At 45.8% G+C, this 17,746-nt stretch overlaps 1 protein-coding gene across 2 annotated transcripts in view; it reads right to left on the reverse strand.

The window, feature by feature from the left end:
* IFT81 (intraflagellar transport 81) overlaps positions 1-17,746 on the reverse strand; it is a 52,903-nt gene that overhangs the window by 6,776 nt on the left and 28,381 nt on the right. For both annotated transcript variants that reach the window (XM_082203786.1, XM_082203787.1), the window contains exons 11-17: positions 17,395-17,541; positions 5,965-6,114; positions 3,790-3,918; positions 3,406-3,495; positions 874-960; positions 496-567; positions 313-398 (exon numbers count right to left, since the gene is read on the reverse strand). In XM_082203786.1, the coding sequence (XP_082059912.1) occupies positions 313-398; positions 496-567; positions 874-960; positions 3,406-3,495; positions 3,790-3,918; positions 5,965-6,114; positions 17,395-17,541 (761 nt within the window). The remainder of the gene's footprint in view (positions 1-312; positions 399-495; positions 568-873; positions 961-3,405; positions 3,496-3,789; positions 3,919-5,964; positions 6,115-17,394; positions 17,542-17,746) is intronic.

Genomic DNA, 17,746 nt, shown 5'->3' on the forward strand with positions numbered 1-17,746 from the left:
GACTTAGCGGCCCCAGGGACCCACAGCCGTGGGGGCAAGCTAGCACCACTGTGACAGCCTTTGAGGTATTTGAAGATGGCTCTCCTATCTCCTCTTTACCAGGCTAAGCACACTCAGTTCCCTCAACCATTCCTCATCAGGCTTGGTTTCCAGGGAATGGTCTTAAGGCACCAGTGAGCCCAACCTCTTGCTGCAGCTAAGCATGTCTGGGACTGACCAGTACTTGGGATGTTCCTGGGGAGCATATGCGTGATGCCTCGGGTTCCAGGTTGAAGGAAGGCAGGATAGAAATGTAAGAAAATGAGTAAATACCTGATTGCCTTTCTTCTTTCCTGCATATCTGAAGAAACATACAGCTTCATCTCGTCTTTGGCGCGCTGAAGGCTGACTTCTAGAATCTAAGAAGAAACACCTGAATTTAGATACCAACTGGCCTTCCCATGGAAGAAGTATCATCTTACTGAATGACTACAAAAGAACCTTTTTCAGACCGACCTTTTTCATGCAGTTGATGTGATGATAGCGGCTTTCCTCCTGAATACACTCTTCGTGAAGGGCCTTCACCTCCTAAAGCAGGAAGCGCACATTTTTAACATGTATGATGACAAATAGCCTGCAGCATCAGGACCATTTTCAAGGAAAGAGCGCCTGTTGTCAACAGTCACTGATGATTTAATTGCTTCCTCTTCAGCCAAAGCAAGCAAAATAACTGCTGTTAAGTGGTCCAGGGGTGGATACAGCCAACCGTTTTGCCACATGTCTGCACCTGGCAGAATGCCTGGATGCAGCCCCCTGCCCCCTGCCGCCCTGAGCGCATGTAAAACCAAGCTGATGAGATATGGAGGGGCAGCTCTGTCCTGCCTGCCTTCCTACCTGCTCCAGTGCAGAACGGTTGCTCTCCAGGCCTGCTGCACAGCTGTCATACTGGGTTTTTTTCTCTCCGCATTCTTGGGTCAATTCCTGGTGGGGGGAAAGGTAGAAGGGCACATGAATTCTATCAGCATGTGGCACCTGGGGAGATCATGTTCTTGTCAGTCCTGCTGCCTAACCTCAGCGATTGGCACACAGAGGCCCTTACATAAACGGAAAAGGCATCTGGGGCACACCACTCATGGGGAAGCCACCAGCTTCGCAGACCGATAGATCAAACAGGGTAAACCACCACGTAACTTGCAAGCTCCCCCCCCCCCGCCCCAACTTTAAAAACATGTATCACTACCCAGCGTCGTTAATGCTTTGGTGGATTAGGTTTCCCACTTGTTCATTCCATAGCCTAGATTTTGACTCGGCTGCATTAAAATTAAGCTCGCGAGATTGTAAAAGGATTGTGTTCCTGTACAAACAGTTTGTACAGATATTCACTTATGCCATGAGATAACTGGCATCACTAGCAACAGAGCACTCTAGTGAAAGGTAGACTACAATCCAGCTTGTGATAGAAAGTATGGCAGGGCATACTCTACTGGTGAAGCAGCAAGTAGACCTGGTGTGGGTCAGCCTTCCCTAGCCTGGGCCCCCATCACTGAAGCTGATGGGATTTATAGCCAAAACAGCCCCAGAGCCCCAGGCTGGGAAAGGCTGGTGTATTCTACAAGTCGTGCTTAAAATCAAAGCTTGCCTTCACCCACGTAATAAAATAACTAAGGTTGGGGGAGCATATTTCAAATGAGGGTGCAGGACACAAGGAATTTCTCCTACCTTAGGCCCAGTGTAATAAATATAAGAAGTGTCTCGCTGGGTTACATCAGACCACCTGAGTGTTCTGCTAGGGGGCGTCATTTTAGGATGTGAAACCTAATTTTTGCAATTTTTTTCACTGAGGCACCTTATATTTTTTAAGGTTTCGGGTCTGCTATTATTTTTGTGATTGGTCAACATTTAGCTTCGTACGTCTACATTTGATGAAGAAGTACATAAACTACTTTTGGAAAACCAAAGAATTTAATTTTACCTTCTGAAAATGTCAGATAATGCTAAATAACAACAACAATAAATAATAACAAAAACATTAATATATAAGATAACTGCAAGGACTTGGCAATCATTTATAATGATTTCTATGCACTTTGACACTTATTCTTCTTACCAAGAAAAACTAAATTATATTAATTTCTCCAAAATACATTTCAAATTCCCATGTCGTGTTACAACATTTTAGCACCCCTCATTCTGGAATTCGAAAGTTGGAAAATTCAACATGCCCTAATGTTCTGTTCATGTGAATAGCCTGAAGGTGACCATCACCCTCTTCCTCTGGCCAGCAGATGAGTAGGATGCATTGGAACATTTCACCCTTATTTAAGACATTTTATCCTTTGCCCTTTAGCAAAAAAGACTCTCGGATTGGCTTTCAAGAGAGCAGCAGCTCCTTGCCACTGTCAGTGGCAGTTCTACCTGCCTTGCTCCCCCCCCCCCCCGAAGCTCCCTTTCCGCCCCCCATCAGATCCAGGAGCACAGCTTCTCGCAGGGCCCAGGCCACGAGAACAGGGCAGCTCCTGTCATATAGTTTGCTTGTCAGACAGCTAACAAGTTAACCATTGCACCAAAACTTTACATAGGTCCTCTGGATAAATATTCAATAGCTGTCTTCTCTGACCATCTCAGGCTCCTTAGGGCACCAGTTTTCCTCATCTCAGCCAGAGCTTCACAGCATCACTCCCCATTCCAACCCTGTCTTGAATTCAGCAATGTCTTAAAACCACATAGGTTTGTATCTGACACATATACGCTGTCTTCAGTTTGAGAAAAACACTAACAGACCCAGCAAACAAGCACATGATGAGCATACTAAATGGTGGATCCCTGGGAGTCCAATGTAGGAGTGGAATATAGGTTTTTTTAAAGTAAATAATAACATTCGCTCAACTATTATTTTTTCCAATGAGGTTTACACTTGAAGAAACACTTTAAAATACAGTCATACCTCGGGTTGAATGTGCTTCAGGTTGAGCGCTTTTGGGTTGCACTCCACGGCAACCCAGAAGTAACGGAGCACAGTACTTCTGGGTTTTGCCGCCTGCGCATGTGCAGATGCTCAAAATGATGTCACACGCATGCGCGGAAGCAGCAAAACGCGACTTGCGCACGCACAGAGGTGCAGTTGCATCTTACATTCTATTCAGGATGCGAACGAGGCTCCGGAATGGATCCCATTTGCATCCCGAGGTACCACTGTAGCTGAAAACACCAGATGCCATTGATCATCTCCCCCAAATGTACATTTTGGCCTATACGATAGAGGCATCTGGCCACAGATAGTGTGGAGCATTACTTAGGGGAGGCTCTGAGCCATACAGGCAGAACTGCAGGAGAGGCGTTGGGAGAAATCTTGTCGCACTGTAATCAACCCAAACCATTTGTTCAAACAAACAAAAAACAAAAAAAAATCAAGTCCTCTCTACTCACCTGACACTTCTGTCGCAACTGCCTTAAATCTTTGATAATTGGAGCAAGGCTTGACTTCTTATCAGCCACCATAGCATTCAGTTTTTTCACCTGTTTTATGGGAGGGAAACACATCACATGAATATGTTATTAACAGCATAGCAAGAAAGCTGGAAACATTGGGGGCGGCAAAGGAAGATTAGAAAGACAAATGGAGAGGGAAAGATCAACTAAGATGTGATAAATGGAGACTGGCCATATACCCAGCACAAGCAGTGTTGGCACACCAGTATACCCACAGCCACGCTGGTCTGCCAAAGCAGATCTTGAAGGGTGGTGGTAAGATTCAAACAGACAACACCCTTCCTTCCAAGAGAGCCTTTAAATACAGGGGAGTAAAATCACCATTTCAGACATGTTATCCAGAGTCCGACCCTTCATTTCATCCATTTCGCTCTTCACGGCTGACACTCTCTCTAGCTCCTCCTGTGTATAGCTGTACCCAGAGATACCCTTCTTGTCTTCAATTGCTTGCTGTTCGCATAGAAAAAGAAAGACATTTCTGAGTATACGTTCTGACAGCAGACAAGCAAACAGATTCTGAATTGCAACCAATAAATAGTAAGAAAAGTTAAAGACTGTGTCAGGGGACTGGCATCAGAACAGGGGAGGGAGGCAGGGGGCCGTTGGGATACAGAGAGCCTCCAAAAATCCTGAGGAGCAGTTCCTCTTCCAGTGGTGGGGAAAGCCACCCCTCCAGTGGAGAAGAGAGGGAAGGGGCCAGCCAAGCGAGGAGAGGGCTTGAGGATGCTGCGGAGAGCCCCAGTGCCTCACCTCGCCAGGCTGGCCAGGAGGGACGCACGCCACTTCCGGGGTGAAACGCAAGGAGGGGAGGCGAGGGCTTGGGGTACCTAAGTTCTTATGTTGGGGGAGAAGCCGGAAGGGGCCACTCCCAGATTCTACAAGTGACTAAGACAGACATGTACTTTGTGTATCTGCACCGTATATAGTTTGCACAATAAAACCTGTAAAAGACAGGTCGGAGTCCTGCCTGGTTACTCATGAGCAACCACCACCACCATCTGACAGACTGCCTAGTTTGTTTTTTGATTAACTAAATCAGGGGTTGTCAACCTGGTCCCTTTTGCCCACTAGTGGGCCTTTCAGGATTCCAGGTGGGCGGCAGGGGGCTCTACGGCACAAGCTGAATCCTCCTTCCATCGAGCACTGGTGGGCGGTAAGGAAATTTTCCCATCAAGAAAGATGCATTAGTGGGCAGTAGGTATAAAAATGTTGACTACCCCTGAACTAAACTATATGAAAATCAATAAGAACAGGTCAGCTGCTGTGGCAAGACATCTCTCCTTAAAGGGCATCTTTGCACAAATCGCCTAGAGGAGCTTCTAAAGAACCAGGTGCATTTGCAGTCATCCATTACTTTAATTTGTGGAGGATGAAATAATTCTGAGTGTGCTGTTTTTATTTATTTACTAAGCCGTGCCTTCCACACACAGATTAATAATGTTTGATCAAGAAATGGGGGACAACACTTATTATCATCTTACAGCCTCACTTGCAGCCTGTTCTGCTTTGTTTCAGAAGAAATAAAATGTTTTACTGAGCAGGGAAGAAAACAAAATACACACTTGGTTACATGGGTTTCCATATTTTGCCACAGCTTCTCTTTTAATGGATAAAAATATGAGTAGCTTTAGGAAAAGGGCCCATCGCTACACCAAAGCAATCTTCTAACAAAGCAAGTGAAGGAAGAAATACATGATGCCATGGAAGTGGGCTGGGAGAAGGGCACTGGGCACTGAGCGTTCCTGCAATGATTGTATCTTCACTGACTTCAGCGGCCCAGTTTGTGCCTAAAACTAAACCAAACTGCGGCTTCGGGCAAAAGAGGGAATGTGTGGGTTCCCAAAGCTTAGCGCTACGTGTACACCAGGTCAATGTGCATGGGGAAGCCACTTCAATTTTTTAAAAGCAAGACAGAATTTCAGCTTTTGAATAACAACATGCTAGATCTGAGATACCATGTACATAACTTCTTTTAACATACAATAAAGTCTAGCTCATGTCATTAGAACTGTCTCAAAGCCAATGCTAAAGTACTGAACCTAAACCAAAGGCTTCACAAGTGTAAATGTCACTCTGATCATGAAACCACATAACTCAAACAAATGTGTGGGTGCTCCCTCCCTCTCCCCCTTGCTCCTTTGCTGCTCTGCATGCTTGGAACTGCCTCCCAAAACGCTTTGGATGCCGCCTCCCTAACTTCCTTCAAACCCTTCCTCAAAATCCACCCTTCCTGTGAAGCCTGAACACATGTAACTGACACAGCTGAATCTCTCCCCCCCCCCATCTCCACCCCCCCATGCTGCATTTTTGACTGTAGGTTCCTTGGGGCAAGAAGCTCTCCCCCCCTGCATTGTGTAAAGCACTTAGTGCCCTGGCGGTGCTGGAACAACCCCAGGCTTGGCCTGCTTGGCTTTGCAGGAAGAGCCGGAAGCTAGAAGATTCATCCTGGCTACCTGCATTTCACAGTATGGACAGGAAGACAGAATGGCCCATTACCAGCTGCTGCTGGATATCCTCGTGGCGCTGTTTTAGGAGCTCCTCTGTTCTCTGCAGGATGCCGTACTCAGCTGTAATTTCTGCTATATCCAGGCGCTTCTTTTTGTAAAGCGTGTTTTTGCTCCGAAGCTTATTCACATACCGCTTAAACTGAAATGAGAGATAACAGGGACCTTTGAAATATGAGGAAGTTAGATTTAGCACGCACTGTTACACCCCGTCAAAATGTTTTGGGGCGGCCTTCCTCTCTATTAAGTATGTATCTCCCTCAGGAGTCCTGTACATACCAATACCAAAACAACCTTTTTTAAAAAAAGGAAACTACCGGTACATTTCTTTTTTAAAAAATCTGTGATATAAGTAACCTTTCTAAGTGTAAAAAATTGTGCTGCTTTTAAATAACAAATGCTTAAAGGTTGCCATCACTGGCAGTCTGAGACCCCCAGAGTAAGTGTACGTTCTATAAGTAGCGTTGCAGGCAAAGATCCCACCCTGAAATCAGCCCAGATCATCTGCCATCCTGTGCAGGGTGGTGATGCTTTGCCTACCTTGCTGTGCTCCCGTAACTATTTTTAAAGCCAAACACTGTGGACATTCTTAGTGAAAGAACAAACCCACCTATTGCTCAGTGTGTGTTCAACGCAGACCAGGCTATGTGTACCTTTAAGAACAGTCTTTTCTGCTGTGCCAAGGCTCAGGACAAGGTCACAGAAGTCACACAAGAAAACAAGTGCATGATCATTTCAGGTTTTGGCAGGGTGCGGATCCCCAAAGCACAGCTGCTGTGGAAGCTCTGCTCATTTCAGTGGGGCTTGCACAGGAATCTCCCTAGCAGATGTTTGTTTTTTGCTTAAGAGAATAAAAGGCCCCCCTGTCCAGCAACAGCATTTGAAAGACCCACCTAGCAGTGATAACCTTGGTAATAAGTTGCTTGCACACGCACACCTAAAATGGCACCTGCACCACTTCGGTGGTCTTAAAAGAAAAGAAAAAAGGAACCAACTCACTCCCATTTGAGAAAAGTTTCCCTGCCTGAGGGGATTCTGACTTGCCATAGGTGAGTCACCGGGTTGCTTACCTATGAAAGTCAGACGGATGCTGATTGCCCTGTCAAATCTGACCTTGCCTGCAGAATCCAGCATCCTGATAGCCTCAGCTTTCCTTTTTTAAAAAAACAACAACAAGCAACTCTCTTGCATATACACATGTACAGTGACAGGTTTGATAGTGTGCAGCCAAAGCCTTGATGAAAGCTTCAAAGCCAGGCAGGAACTCTGTTGAGTTTCCAGCGCTCCGGGCAGGAGTCGCCCCACACGGATTGGCAAAAGCAGAAATAATGATGTAAACAAAGGACACATAATGCAACCATCGCATAATTTATACAGGTCACTGAATCCAGATTTTCCACACACATAATTACTTTTGCATAAAAAAGAAACACTTGATGCTATAAAATACACTAAAAGTAAATGATGGGATAACTAAGTGGGTGGAGCATGTGACTCTTAACCTCAGGGTTATTGGTTCAAGCGCCACGTTGGGCAGCAGATTCCTACATTGCAGGGGGTTGGGCCAGTCCCCACCTAACTGCCTTCTTACTCACAACCAGTCCAGGGAGTGGCGCTAGCTGAGAGCTCCACAGTCCTTTGCCCTTGAACACAACAGGGAGAAGGACTGGGGTGCGGGAGCTGGCCTTGGCTCTGCCTCCATCCACTACTGGCCTCCTGCCTTCCACCCCAGCACTCCAAGGGTTATTAGCCACCACTGTGGACCTCCTTCTTCCTTGGAGATCCAAACTGCTTCTGAGCATGCTCAGACTCGAGGCCACTTCCTCAGCACTGCACATCCTGGGGAATCAAGTGGTAGGGACAACTTTCAAAGGGAAAGGAATACTGTGCTGACAGATTGTGAAGAGCGGGGAAAGTACTGCCTAGAATCATAGAGTTGGAAGAGACCACAAGGGCCATCGAGTCCAACCCCCTGCCAAGCAGGAAACACCATCAGAGCACTCCTGACATATGGTTGTCAAGCCTCTGCTTAAAGACCTCCAAAGTAGGAGACTCCACCACACTCCTTGGCAGCAAATCCCACTGTCAAACAGCTCTTACTGTCAGGAAGTTCTTCCTAATGTTTAGGTGGAATCCTCTTTCTTGTAGTTTGGATCCATTGCTCCGTGTCTGCTTCTCTGGAGCAGCAGAAAACAACCTTTCTCCCTCCTCTATGTGACATCCTTTTATATATTTGAACATGGCTATCATATCACCCCTTAACCTCCTCTTCTCCAGGCTAAACATGCCCAGCTCCCTTAGCCGTTCCTCATAAGGCATCGTTTCCAGGCCTTTGACCATTTTGGTTGCCCTCCTCTGGACACGTTCCAGTTTGTCAGTGTCCTTCTTGAACTGTGGTGCCCAGAACTGGACACAGTACTCCAGGTGAGGTCTGACCAGAGCAGAATACAGTGGCACTATTACTTCCCTTGATCTAGATGCTATACTCCTATTGATGCAGCCCAGAATTGCATTGGCTTTTTTAGCTGCTGCGTCACACTATTGGCTCATGTCAAGTTTGTGGTCAACCAAGACTCCTAGATCCTTTTCACATGTACTGCTCTCAAGCCAGGTGTCACCCATCTTGTATTTGTGCCTCTCATTTTTTTTGCCCAAGTGCAATACTTTACATTTCTCCCTGTTAAAAATTCATCTTGTTTGTTTTGGCCCAGTTCTCTAATCTGTCAAGGTCGTTTTGAAGTGTGATCCTGTCCTCTGGGGTGTTAGCCACCCCTCCCAGTTTGGTGTCATCTGCAAATTTGATCAGGATGCCCTTGAGTCCATCTTCCAAGTCGTTGATAAAGATGTTGAATAAGACCAGGCCCAAGACAGAACCCTGTGGCACCCCACTAGTCACTCTTCTCCAGGATGAAGAGGAACCATTGATGAGCACCCTTTGGGTTCGGTCAGTCAGCCAGTTACAAATCCACTGAGTGGTAGCATAGTCAAGACCGCATTTTACCAGCTTCTTTACAAGAATATCATGGGGCACCTTGTCGAATGCCTTGCTGAAATCAAGGTAGGCTACATCGACTGCATTCCCTTCATCTACCAGGCTTGTAATTCTGTCAAAAAACGAGATCAGGTTAGTCTGACATGACTTATTTTTCAGAAATCCATGCTGACTATTGGTGATCACAGCATTCCTTTCTAGGTGCTCACAGACTGTTTGCTTAATGATCTGCTCCAGAATCTTCCCTGGTATTGATGTCAGACTGACTGGGCGATAATTATTTGGGTCCTCTCTTTTCCCCTTTTTGAAAATAGGGACAACATTTGCCCTCCTCCAGTCTGCCGGGACTTCGCCTGTTCTCCAGGAATTCTCAAAGATGACTGCCAGTGGTTCTGAGATCACATCTGCCAGTTCTTTTAATACTCTTGGATGCAGTTCATCTGGCCCTGGAGACTTGAATACATCTAAACTAGCCAAGTATTCTTGTACTATCTCCTTAGTTATTCTGGGCTGTGTTTCCTCTGCTGAATCATTTGCTCCAAATTCTTCAGGTCGGGCATTGTTTTCTTTATTGGAGAAGACTGAGGCAAAGAAGGCATTGAGGAGTTCAGCCCTTTCTGTGTCCCCTGTTTGCATTTCACCATCTTCTCCTCTGAGTGACCCCTGTTTCTTTGTTCTTCCTTTTGCTACGGACATACCCATAAAAAGCCTTTTTTGTTGCTTTTAACCTCTCTAGCAAGCCTGAGTTCATTCTGTGCTTTAGCTTTTCTGACTTTGTGTCTACACGTGCTGGCTATTTGTTTGAATTCCTCTTTGGTGGTTTCCCCCCTTTTCCATTTTTTGTACACATCCTTTTTTAATCTTAACTCAGTTAAAAGTTCTTTAGATAGCCACCCTGGCTTCTTTAGGCACCTTCCATGTTTCCGTTTCATTGGTATTGCCTGAAGTTGTGCTTTTACTATCTCCCTCTTAACAAACTCCCAGCCATCATGAACTCCCTTTCCTTTTAGTATTACTGTCCATGGGATCTCACCCAGCACTTCCCTAAGTTTTATGAAGTCGGCTTTCTTAAAGTCAAGAAATTGAGTCCTAGTATGCTTGGCTGCTCCTTTCCACTGTATAGTAAACTTCAGAAGAGCATGATCACTCGCGCCTAATGATCCTTCCACTTCCAGCCTGATCAAGTCCATTCTGCTTACAGAGCGAGAAGAAAGTGAGGCCTAAAAGTCTTCCAACCAGCTGAACCAAATGGCTGAATTGAGCAAGTACAGTATTACAAAGTCTTCCCTGCAGCCGGACTGCTTGGCATTTTGGTGAAGTGTGGGTCTAAACCTGCCACAGCCGCTAACAACTGAAACCATTATGTAAAACAAGCATCTATCACGCTGCCTTCTCAGGAAAGAGAGGATTATAAAAGTACAGGGAAGTCATGACAAAGCAAAACTGCAGTGAGAACAGAGATGTTATTTACATAGCAAAGAAAAGAGGGCTTTGCAAAACAAAGCATCACAGCGCGAACGTTTTGATTGAATACCAAAGAAGTTCAGCTCCACAAGAGGAACTATCTTGAAGGGGCCTTTCCTGCTATGTTGTACTTCTGGCATTCACAAAGTAATTGGATGTAGATGTTCAAGTGTGATTGTTCTCTCATTACTGTGTGTTGTTGTGGGGCAATCACAGGCACCTACTGAGGGCATCAACCCCGAACATATATCTTCTATCTGACAGCTTTCAGCACTGGTGGTGGTGGTGGTGTTAACCTCCTTTCTGCAGCAACATGAACGCTCAAATAGCCCTTTAAAAAAAGTAAGCACAAAACAAGACCACCTCCTTTCACGGCTTCAATCCCTTGCCATGAAAGAATCATTTTGTTTTAAGAATTCTTTTCCTTTCCTTTGATGTGCACATTAGGACATTTCCTTTGCTGCTAAAGAAAGGGAGGAGCTGACTGCCTCAATCCTTCCAGTTTTACCTGAACAAGTACGGGATCAATTCTTGCGCAAGTGAACTGCTAAGATGGAAGTGCTCCCATCACTCCTAAAATAATAATAATAATTAGCATCTGTTCTGGGAAATCCTTTGGCATTAAACTGGCCTGGAATTTTGGTTGCTCAACTGACATTGCAGGGGTGGGGAAACCTTTTCACCCTGAGGGTTTCGTTCTCCTGCAGGAAACTCTCCCCACATGCCAGTAGTGGTGGGCGGAGCTGGAAGCAAAAGTGGGAAGGCTAGTGGCCTCTCAAACCCCTCCCCACATTTCTGCTTCCAGGGAAGCAAGGGCTCAAAGGCACATTCCAGCTTGGTAAAGGACCTGGCGGCTGGAAGGCAGAGAGCAGGGCTGATGGGGGAAACAGCCTGGAGGGAGAGGAAAGAGTCAGCTACAGGGGTATGGGGGGCTGCACTTGGCTTGCAGGCTGGAGGTTCCTGCCATTAAACTGTTCCTGCCTGTGTGGTTTCCTGCTGCTTGCCCTGTTCTGTGTTCGGAGAAGCAAAAGGTGTTCATTAAGATGGTTCATTTATTTACGGTACACCCTTCCCCAAAGGAAACCCACCCTCTAAACTGCAGAGTCTAAAGAGCAAAGGGAACCTGTGGCCCTCCAGATGTTGCTGGCCTGCAACTTCCATACTGGTTGGGGTGATGAGAGCCACAGACTCCTCACTCCTGTCCTATGATAGCCCTGGACTGCCCACCATTGTGGAAGGAGGAGAGCAAAACACAAGAATCAATAAGCCTGGAAACACAAAGGGAAAACATTTTTTAAAATAAATACATAAGTCAATGTAGGTTCCTGAGAACATTCTTAATTAGATACTACGAGACTCTCTTTAACTGCCTCAGCAGGATGCCATAGAAAAATGTTTGCGAAAGATATATATTGAAGATGATGGAGCAGATGGCCAATCTTCCTGCCAGTCCAATTAATGCAATACAGACAATCCCAAGCAGTTAAAAACATTTAGTCTAAGCAAATCTCTGGCTGTGACAAGCTCTCAACAGCCATTTGCAAGATATCACAGATCTTATCTTGGACAGCCATTTTGGGGTATGATTTATTACAGTTACTTCCATTCCCAGTTACGGAGCTGAAAAGCCCCACCCACTTCAGTGGGGTCTGGGGGGTCCATAAGCAGCTTCCTGGCTGCCGCCTAATGCTTGTGGAGAAGCTGACTTCTACTGAAGAAGAAAAATATCCTGCGGTCGTCTTGTTGGAGAGGCCATTCGGACCATTTTAAAATATCAGTATTAGGGAAACTGTTTCTGGGCCACACATGACTAAGGCTCCTGTTTGGCCAGGATGGGCCAGGGATGACAAATGTCTTTTAATTTATAGTAAAGACCTCTCTCTTAATCAAGAACTTAAAGTACATCTTTAACCTAAGTGAATGTCCCACATTTAAAGGAAGAAAAATGTTTTGAAACAGCTCTGGAGCTTCAAAATGTCCAGTACTTTTTGGAAAATTAAGTGTCACCTTAAGGGGCACCAGGCACCTCTTGCTGGTGTACCCCTCCAGTGGCAGGCATGTGAGAAGGCCCTCTCCGATTCCACCCATAAGGCTTGCTTTAGCCACATGTTTTTATACATGAACTGGAGTCCACCCTAAACCTGTAGTGAGGTTACATGAAGAAATGCCCAGGTTCAGAATTGCCCTGAGGTCTCCTTAGAAGAACCACCAGCCCCTGGTCTGGATATGTCCCCTGAAGGGACATCACTTGCAGATGTGGGCAGATTCTCAGTAGACAACCATGACCCATGACACGGCCTGGCACGCTGGTTGGCTGGTTTCTGTTCTTGTTTTATTATGCATTTTGTGTTCTCGTTTTGTATTTTTATGTTGTGAACCACTCTGTAATCTTTGGGTGAAGGGAAGTATATAAATTTAATAATTATTAATAATTATATTTATAATTTATTTGTTTCCTTCATGCCTTCACGTATAATCTGAAGGTGAGTTACAACAATTTAAAGATAAGGTATTAAAAACCGTTTAAAACAAATTACAATCCAGAGAGATAAAGTATAGTTATGTGTGTGTATAACGTCAATCATGCTCTGGGAAGCAGCATCTTTAGTAATTCAGACCAGTCTATTTATTCTGCAATACACTCAGTCAAACTGGAAAAAGCCTTCTTAGTTCTTGGTGGAAAGCCGCAGATGAGCAAGATGAATGCTTTATCCATTCGAGTGAGTGCTCCAAGAGCATTCATGTGTGCTAAGCCACATTTTACACCTGAGCCACACCGTAAGTTTGACTTCACTGACAGTTAATGCCCTGCTTCAAAAGTTCCTGGCTTCTGTAGCTATATGTCAGGTGACTGACTGTGGCTGCAATCCAGCCTAGGGGTTGGCTAGGTTGACGGCTGCCAAGGGCGAAGAGCCAGGGTGGTGCAAAAATCAGGCCTCTCCACTCTGGCTTCGAGTGGCTAGGAGTCCATCCACCTGTCCACACGCTCCCCAGGCCAGGCCAGGTAGCCAGGTGACGTGCGCATTCTCCTTTGGCAAGAGCACAAGGGACAGGGAGAACCAATACAGCTCCTTGCCAAGGGAGCCTAGGTCCACCTCTGCTGCACTTAAATGAGTAAACCCCATTTAAAACAATGAGACTTACTTCTGAGTAGGCATATAGGATGGCACTGTAATCTCCACCCCAGCTCCCAAAGCAGGAGCCTATTTTGAACAGGCTGAAGGACTAGCAACAGTGGCTCTGCCCACTGACTCACTTTGGCACAAAAGACTCCCCAATCCCTTTGTTCCAGGGCAAATACTGAGAGGCTTTTGCAGCATTCCAACCCCCCCTCCCTGCACAATTATGCACTTCAGTTACAGGCAAAAGGGAATGAATAGCCAAAAGGCAGAAAGACAGGGCTCTGACCAAGCATCTGTTGCTATTCAGCTCTGAAACTGGGTCTGAAACCAGACTGAGAATTGGTATAATCCAAAAACACTTTGGAGTTAGACCTTCACCACATACCTTGCTCCCCTGAAAGCTGTTTTGAGACTGGATAACTATTAAGTTCCGTGATGTCCAAGGAGCATTTTTTCAACAGATGTCTAATCACTGCCTAAACAGTGGGGACTTCAGGCTCTCCCAGCAAGGGCTTCATGATCTCCTCTGCCTTAATCTGGCCACTAATCAGACAGGAGAGGCAAGGCTTCAGCAGGCAGGTGGCATCTCTGGCACCTCCAAGTATTTGGTCCATGTTATCAGCCTGCACCAAGTGAAAACTACCTTGCCCAAGTTGCCTATCCCTCTTCTCCGTTGCCATCTGGACCTTCCAGCCTTCCATCTCCCCTGCTGTGCTTTCAGCTTTCCTTCTGACCTAGAGTGAGTCAGGGCCCTAATCTCACCAGGACTTCCCCACAGCCACCCCCTCATCCCTCTGACTTCAGTATCTGCTTGGTGTCCAACTCTGAAATGGACTAGGCTAGAGCTTGCTGACCATTGGACTGGATCCTTTGGCACTCATCCTGCTGCACTCATCTGACAGCAAAATAGTTTCTGCGAGATTAATGCCACTCTGATTTTGTTCCATCCAGCATGCTGAGGAAGTTGGGCGGGGTGAGAGATCTAGGCTCCCCCAAACCTGTGTTCAGCTTTAAAAGAGTACAATGTGCTGTGAAAGGGAGCTAAAAATATATCCAGTTTACCTAGGATCACTTGTAATTGAACCACCTACCCTTCTAAGAGCTGGAATGTGATTCTCTAATTTTCAGGATCTGACAGCTGCAGGGAGAAGCGTGCCAGCATTGTCTGCGTTTCTTTTGCTTTTTTGAAATAGCATCTCAGGTTCTTTCATGATATTCTTCTCTTTGCAACAGACAACTTTACCCCCTGACTTCTATGCGGTTTCTACTAAACACACACCAGCTATCTCCTGCTGTTTGCTTGTCAGTTCCAGCCAGCTGTGCAAACGTCGGCCCTCATAGGACTGGAGGGTTGTGTGTTCCTCTGCATCGTTAGAGGAGAAAGCAACATGCCGGCAAGTAAAAACATAAGCCAGGGTTGACCTTTCTGTGGATGAAGTGTTAAGACCTCTGCTGAGGATACGATTGCTGGTATGTGAGAGTCCAGGGAGAAGGCATTAACTCATCTGAGTGCCAGCGTGAGTGAGGGCCAGGCCACAAGGGGATACAGCAACCCAAACCTAGGGAGCGGTGGGCAAAGACATAGCAAACCAGGTGAAATAACAATTAATTAAGATCTCTAGCACCACATCCAAAGTATTAGGGACACAGAAATTAGGAACCAAGTGGTATACAGGTATCACACCCCCACCCCCACCTCAAACCAAAAGGGTGTTCAGTTTAGCACATGCTGTCCTCTAAAGCAGCTGGTCAGACAGCCAGGGAAGCTCAAAACCACTGCAAGGGGGCATCCACTATGCTAGTGTTAGTTCTCCCCAGTCACATGCTCAGCACCATTTATAATTTAACAAGACTCTTTCATGGTGGTTGTTTTCTAAGCACTCAAGAGCTTGGAGTGCTTAAAACTTCATTAGAGGTTTAAAACTATGGAGAAGGTGCAAAATGAAGTTTATTATGTTAATTCAAAAATAAACTCGAATATGTGCCAAACCAATCAGTGGTGTTTTCTCAAAACAGCAGTGAACGTGAAACTATGGTAGGCTGCTGGTGTCCTCTTTTTCATTCAGAAAAAACAAAGGCAGGGAGGACATGAGAGGTTTATAAAATTGTGCACAGTGAGTGCAGATAAGAGTGCTTGCCACTTTCTCATGCTACTAGAACTCAGGGTCATCCAGTCAAACTGACTGGTTGGAGATTCAAGACAGACGCACAATTAATTTATGGATTTCACTTCCACGAGTTGTGGTGACTGATGGCCAGTAGCAGCTTAGATGGCTTTAAAAGGGGACCAACAGCTTAATGGAGGAGTAGAGCCTATCAGTGGCTTCATGGAACCTCCATAACAGCTTCTGGAGGCAATATGGAAGAAGTCTATTGCCTTCATGCCTTTCTCGTGGGCCTCCTGCAGGCATCTGTTTGGCCAGCATTGGAAGCAAGATGCTGAACAAGACAGCCCTCTGGTCTGAGCCAGCACAGCTCTTCTTAAGCTTTTGTAGAAAACCTCCTAGATCCAAATTGATGGAAGTTAGAAGGTATTTGAACATGCCTGCCTGCTCTTCCCCCTCCTTGCCTTACTCCACATTGCAGCACAGCCATGAGCTCAACTTCCTTTGCTCGCCAGTTTCCTGTTCCACCGTTGTTGTGGGTCTTAACAGTTTAGCTACTTTACAGATTGTTCCCGTCAGGTGCATTGACAACGTGGAACATTTTTTATGTACTTTACAATACACTGAACTAACAGCAGATAAGACAAAGCGTTTGTGGTTCTCCCTCTCTCTCTTGCAACACTCTGCTGCTGAGTAATTAATCACTGCTTTGCATAGCAGGAATGTTATGATTGTCTGCTTTCAAATTTAACTAAAACAAAGGTTAAGTGTGAAGCTGAAGCTAATATACTACCTAGGAGGATTTAAAAAAACAGTCTTGGGTTTATGGAATAATAGGAAATAGTGGACTTGCAACAGGATTAGGTGTTGAAACCAGAATGTCATTTTCCTTTAAAGACTCTTATCTCAAGGGTTTGTCATCTAGCTGTCTTAGGTTGCAAAGACTTGCCGCAGAAGCCATATTTGGTATGGGGAATAGTGCCTTGACTTCAGAGAAGATAATGCAGCAGGGGAAGGGCCAAAACGCTATGCTTAAGTTCTTTGCATTCAGCAAGAGCTACCGTGACTGCTGCTTCTTCCTTGAACTGTCCGCCTCAAAGTCTTGCTTCTTAACCTCTCCCAACCTTTTCCTTACCCTTTCCTCCCACAGTCTCTCATGGCCCCCAGACCCAAAGACTGTGAAGTCCCACAGATGGCTGATGCTACTTCTGCCTGCTCCCAGTTTTCTCAGACCCCTGTAGAGCTGCAGTAAAAGCAGAAAGGGAGGCAATAAGAGCATCTCTGGTTTGCTGCCTGCGAGCTGCACGTGGCTCCCATGGGCCACTTTAAGAGGGCCTTAAAGGTGACATAAAAGCATGGAAATAAAATAGTAACGGACCAGTCTGTCAAACATGAAATGTAAGAATGGTGTGTGCCAAAATGGTGTGTGCTATTCAGTTGTCCTTGGGAGTTAATGGGATCCACTGTAACAGTTAAACACAGAGGCCAAGAGACAAAAGCATGACAAGACATCTGGATGCAGATGGGGGCTTTTGGTTTACATCAGCTGCTAACATCAGCTGCTGAGGCAGTGTGACAAATCACTTTTGATCTGAGAGGCTTTCCCATAGCAGCCTATTCAACCACACTGGCTGCCCAAGCAGTAACTGCTGGAATGGAGGGTGTATGTACAATAAGCTCAAGACACATGTGCAAGCTTTCACATTTTCTCTCCTCACTCACCCTGACCCTGCACTTACCTCATCCCCTTTCAAGACTTCGGCCCCATTCAGTTCCCGGGCTTCGCTTGACTTCTGCAACATTTGCTTCTCTAGGTTGGACAGCTCTTCCTTGGCAGCCTGAAGCTCTTCGGCCTTGGCTGCCTTCTTCCGGGAAATGATGGAGGCCTGTTGGGTCATGTTTATCAATCATCATTGCAGCACACGGCAAGTTGAAACATTCCAGGTAGGGCAGCACAATGGGCAGAGTGGAAATGATCAAGGCATGAGATGCCAGCATACAATACAGACTTGAAACTAAATCCTTGGATTAGAACAAAGTCTGCTTTACCTTCATGTAGCTGCACTAGGACTTCAGACACATAATGACCTC

This window comes from Podarcis vaucheri, assembly GCF_965113315.1.
Source record: "Podarcis vaucheri genome assembly, chromosome: 16".
Lineage (NCBI taxonomy): Eukaryota > Metazoa > Chordata > Lepidosauria > Squamata > Lacertidae > Podarcis > Podarcis vaucheri.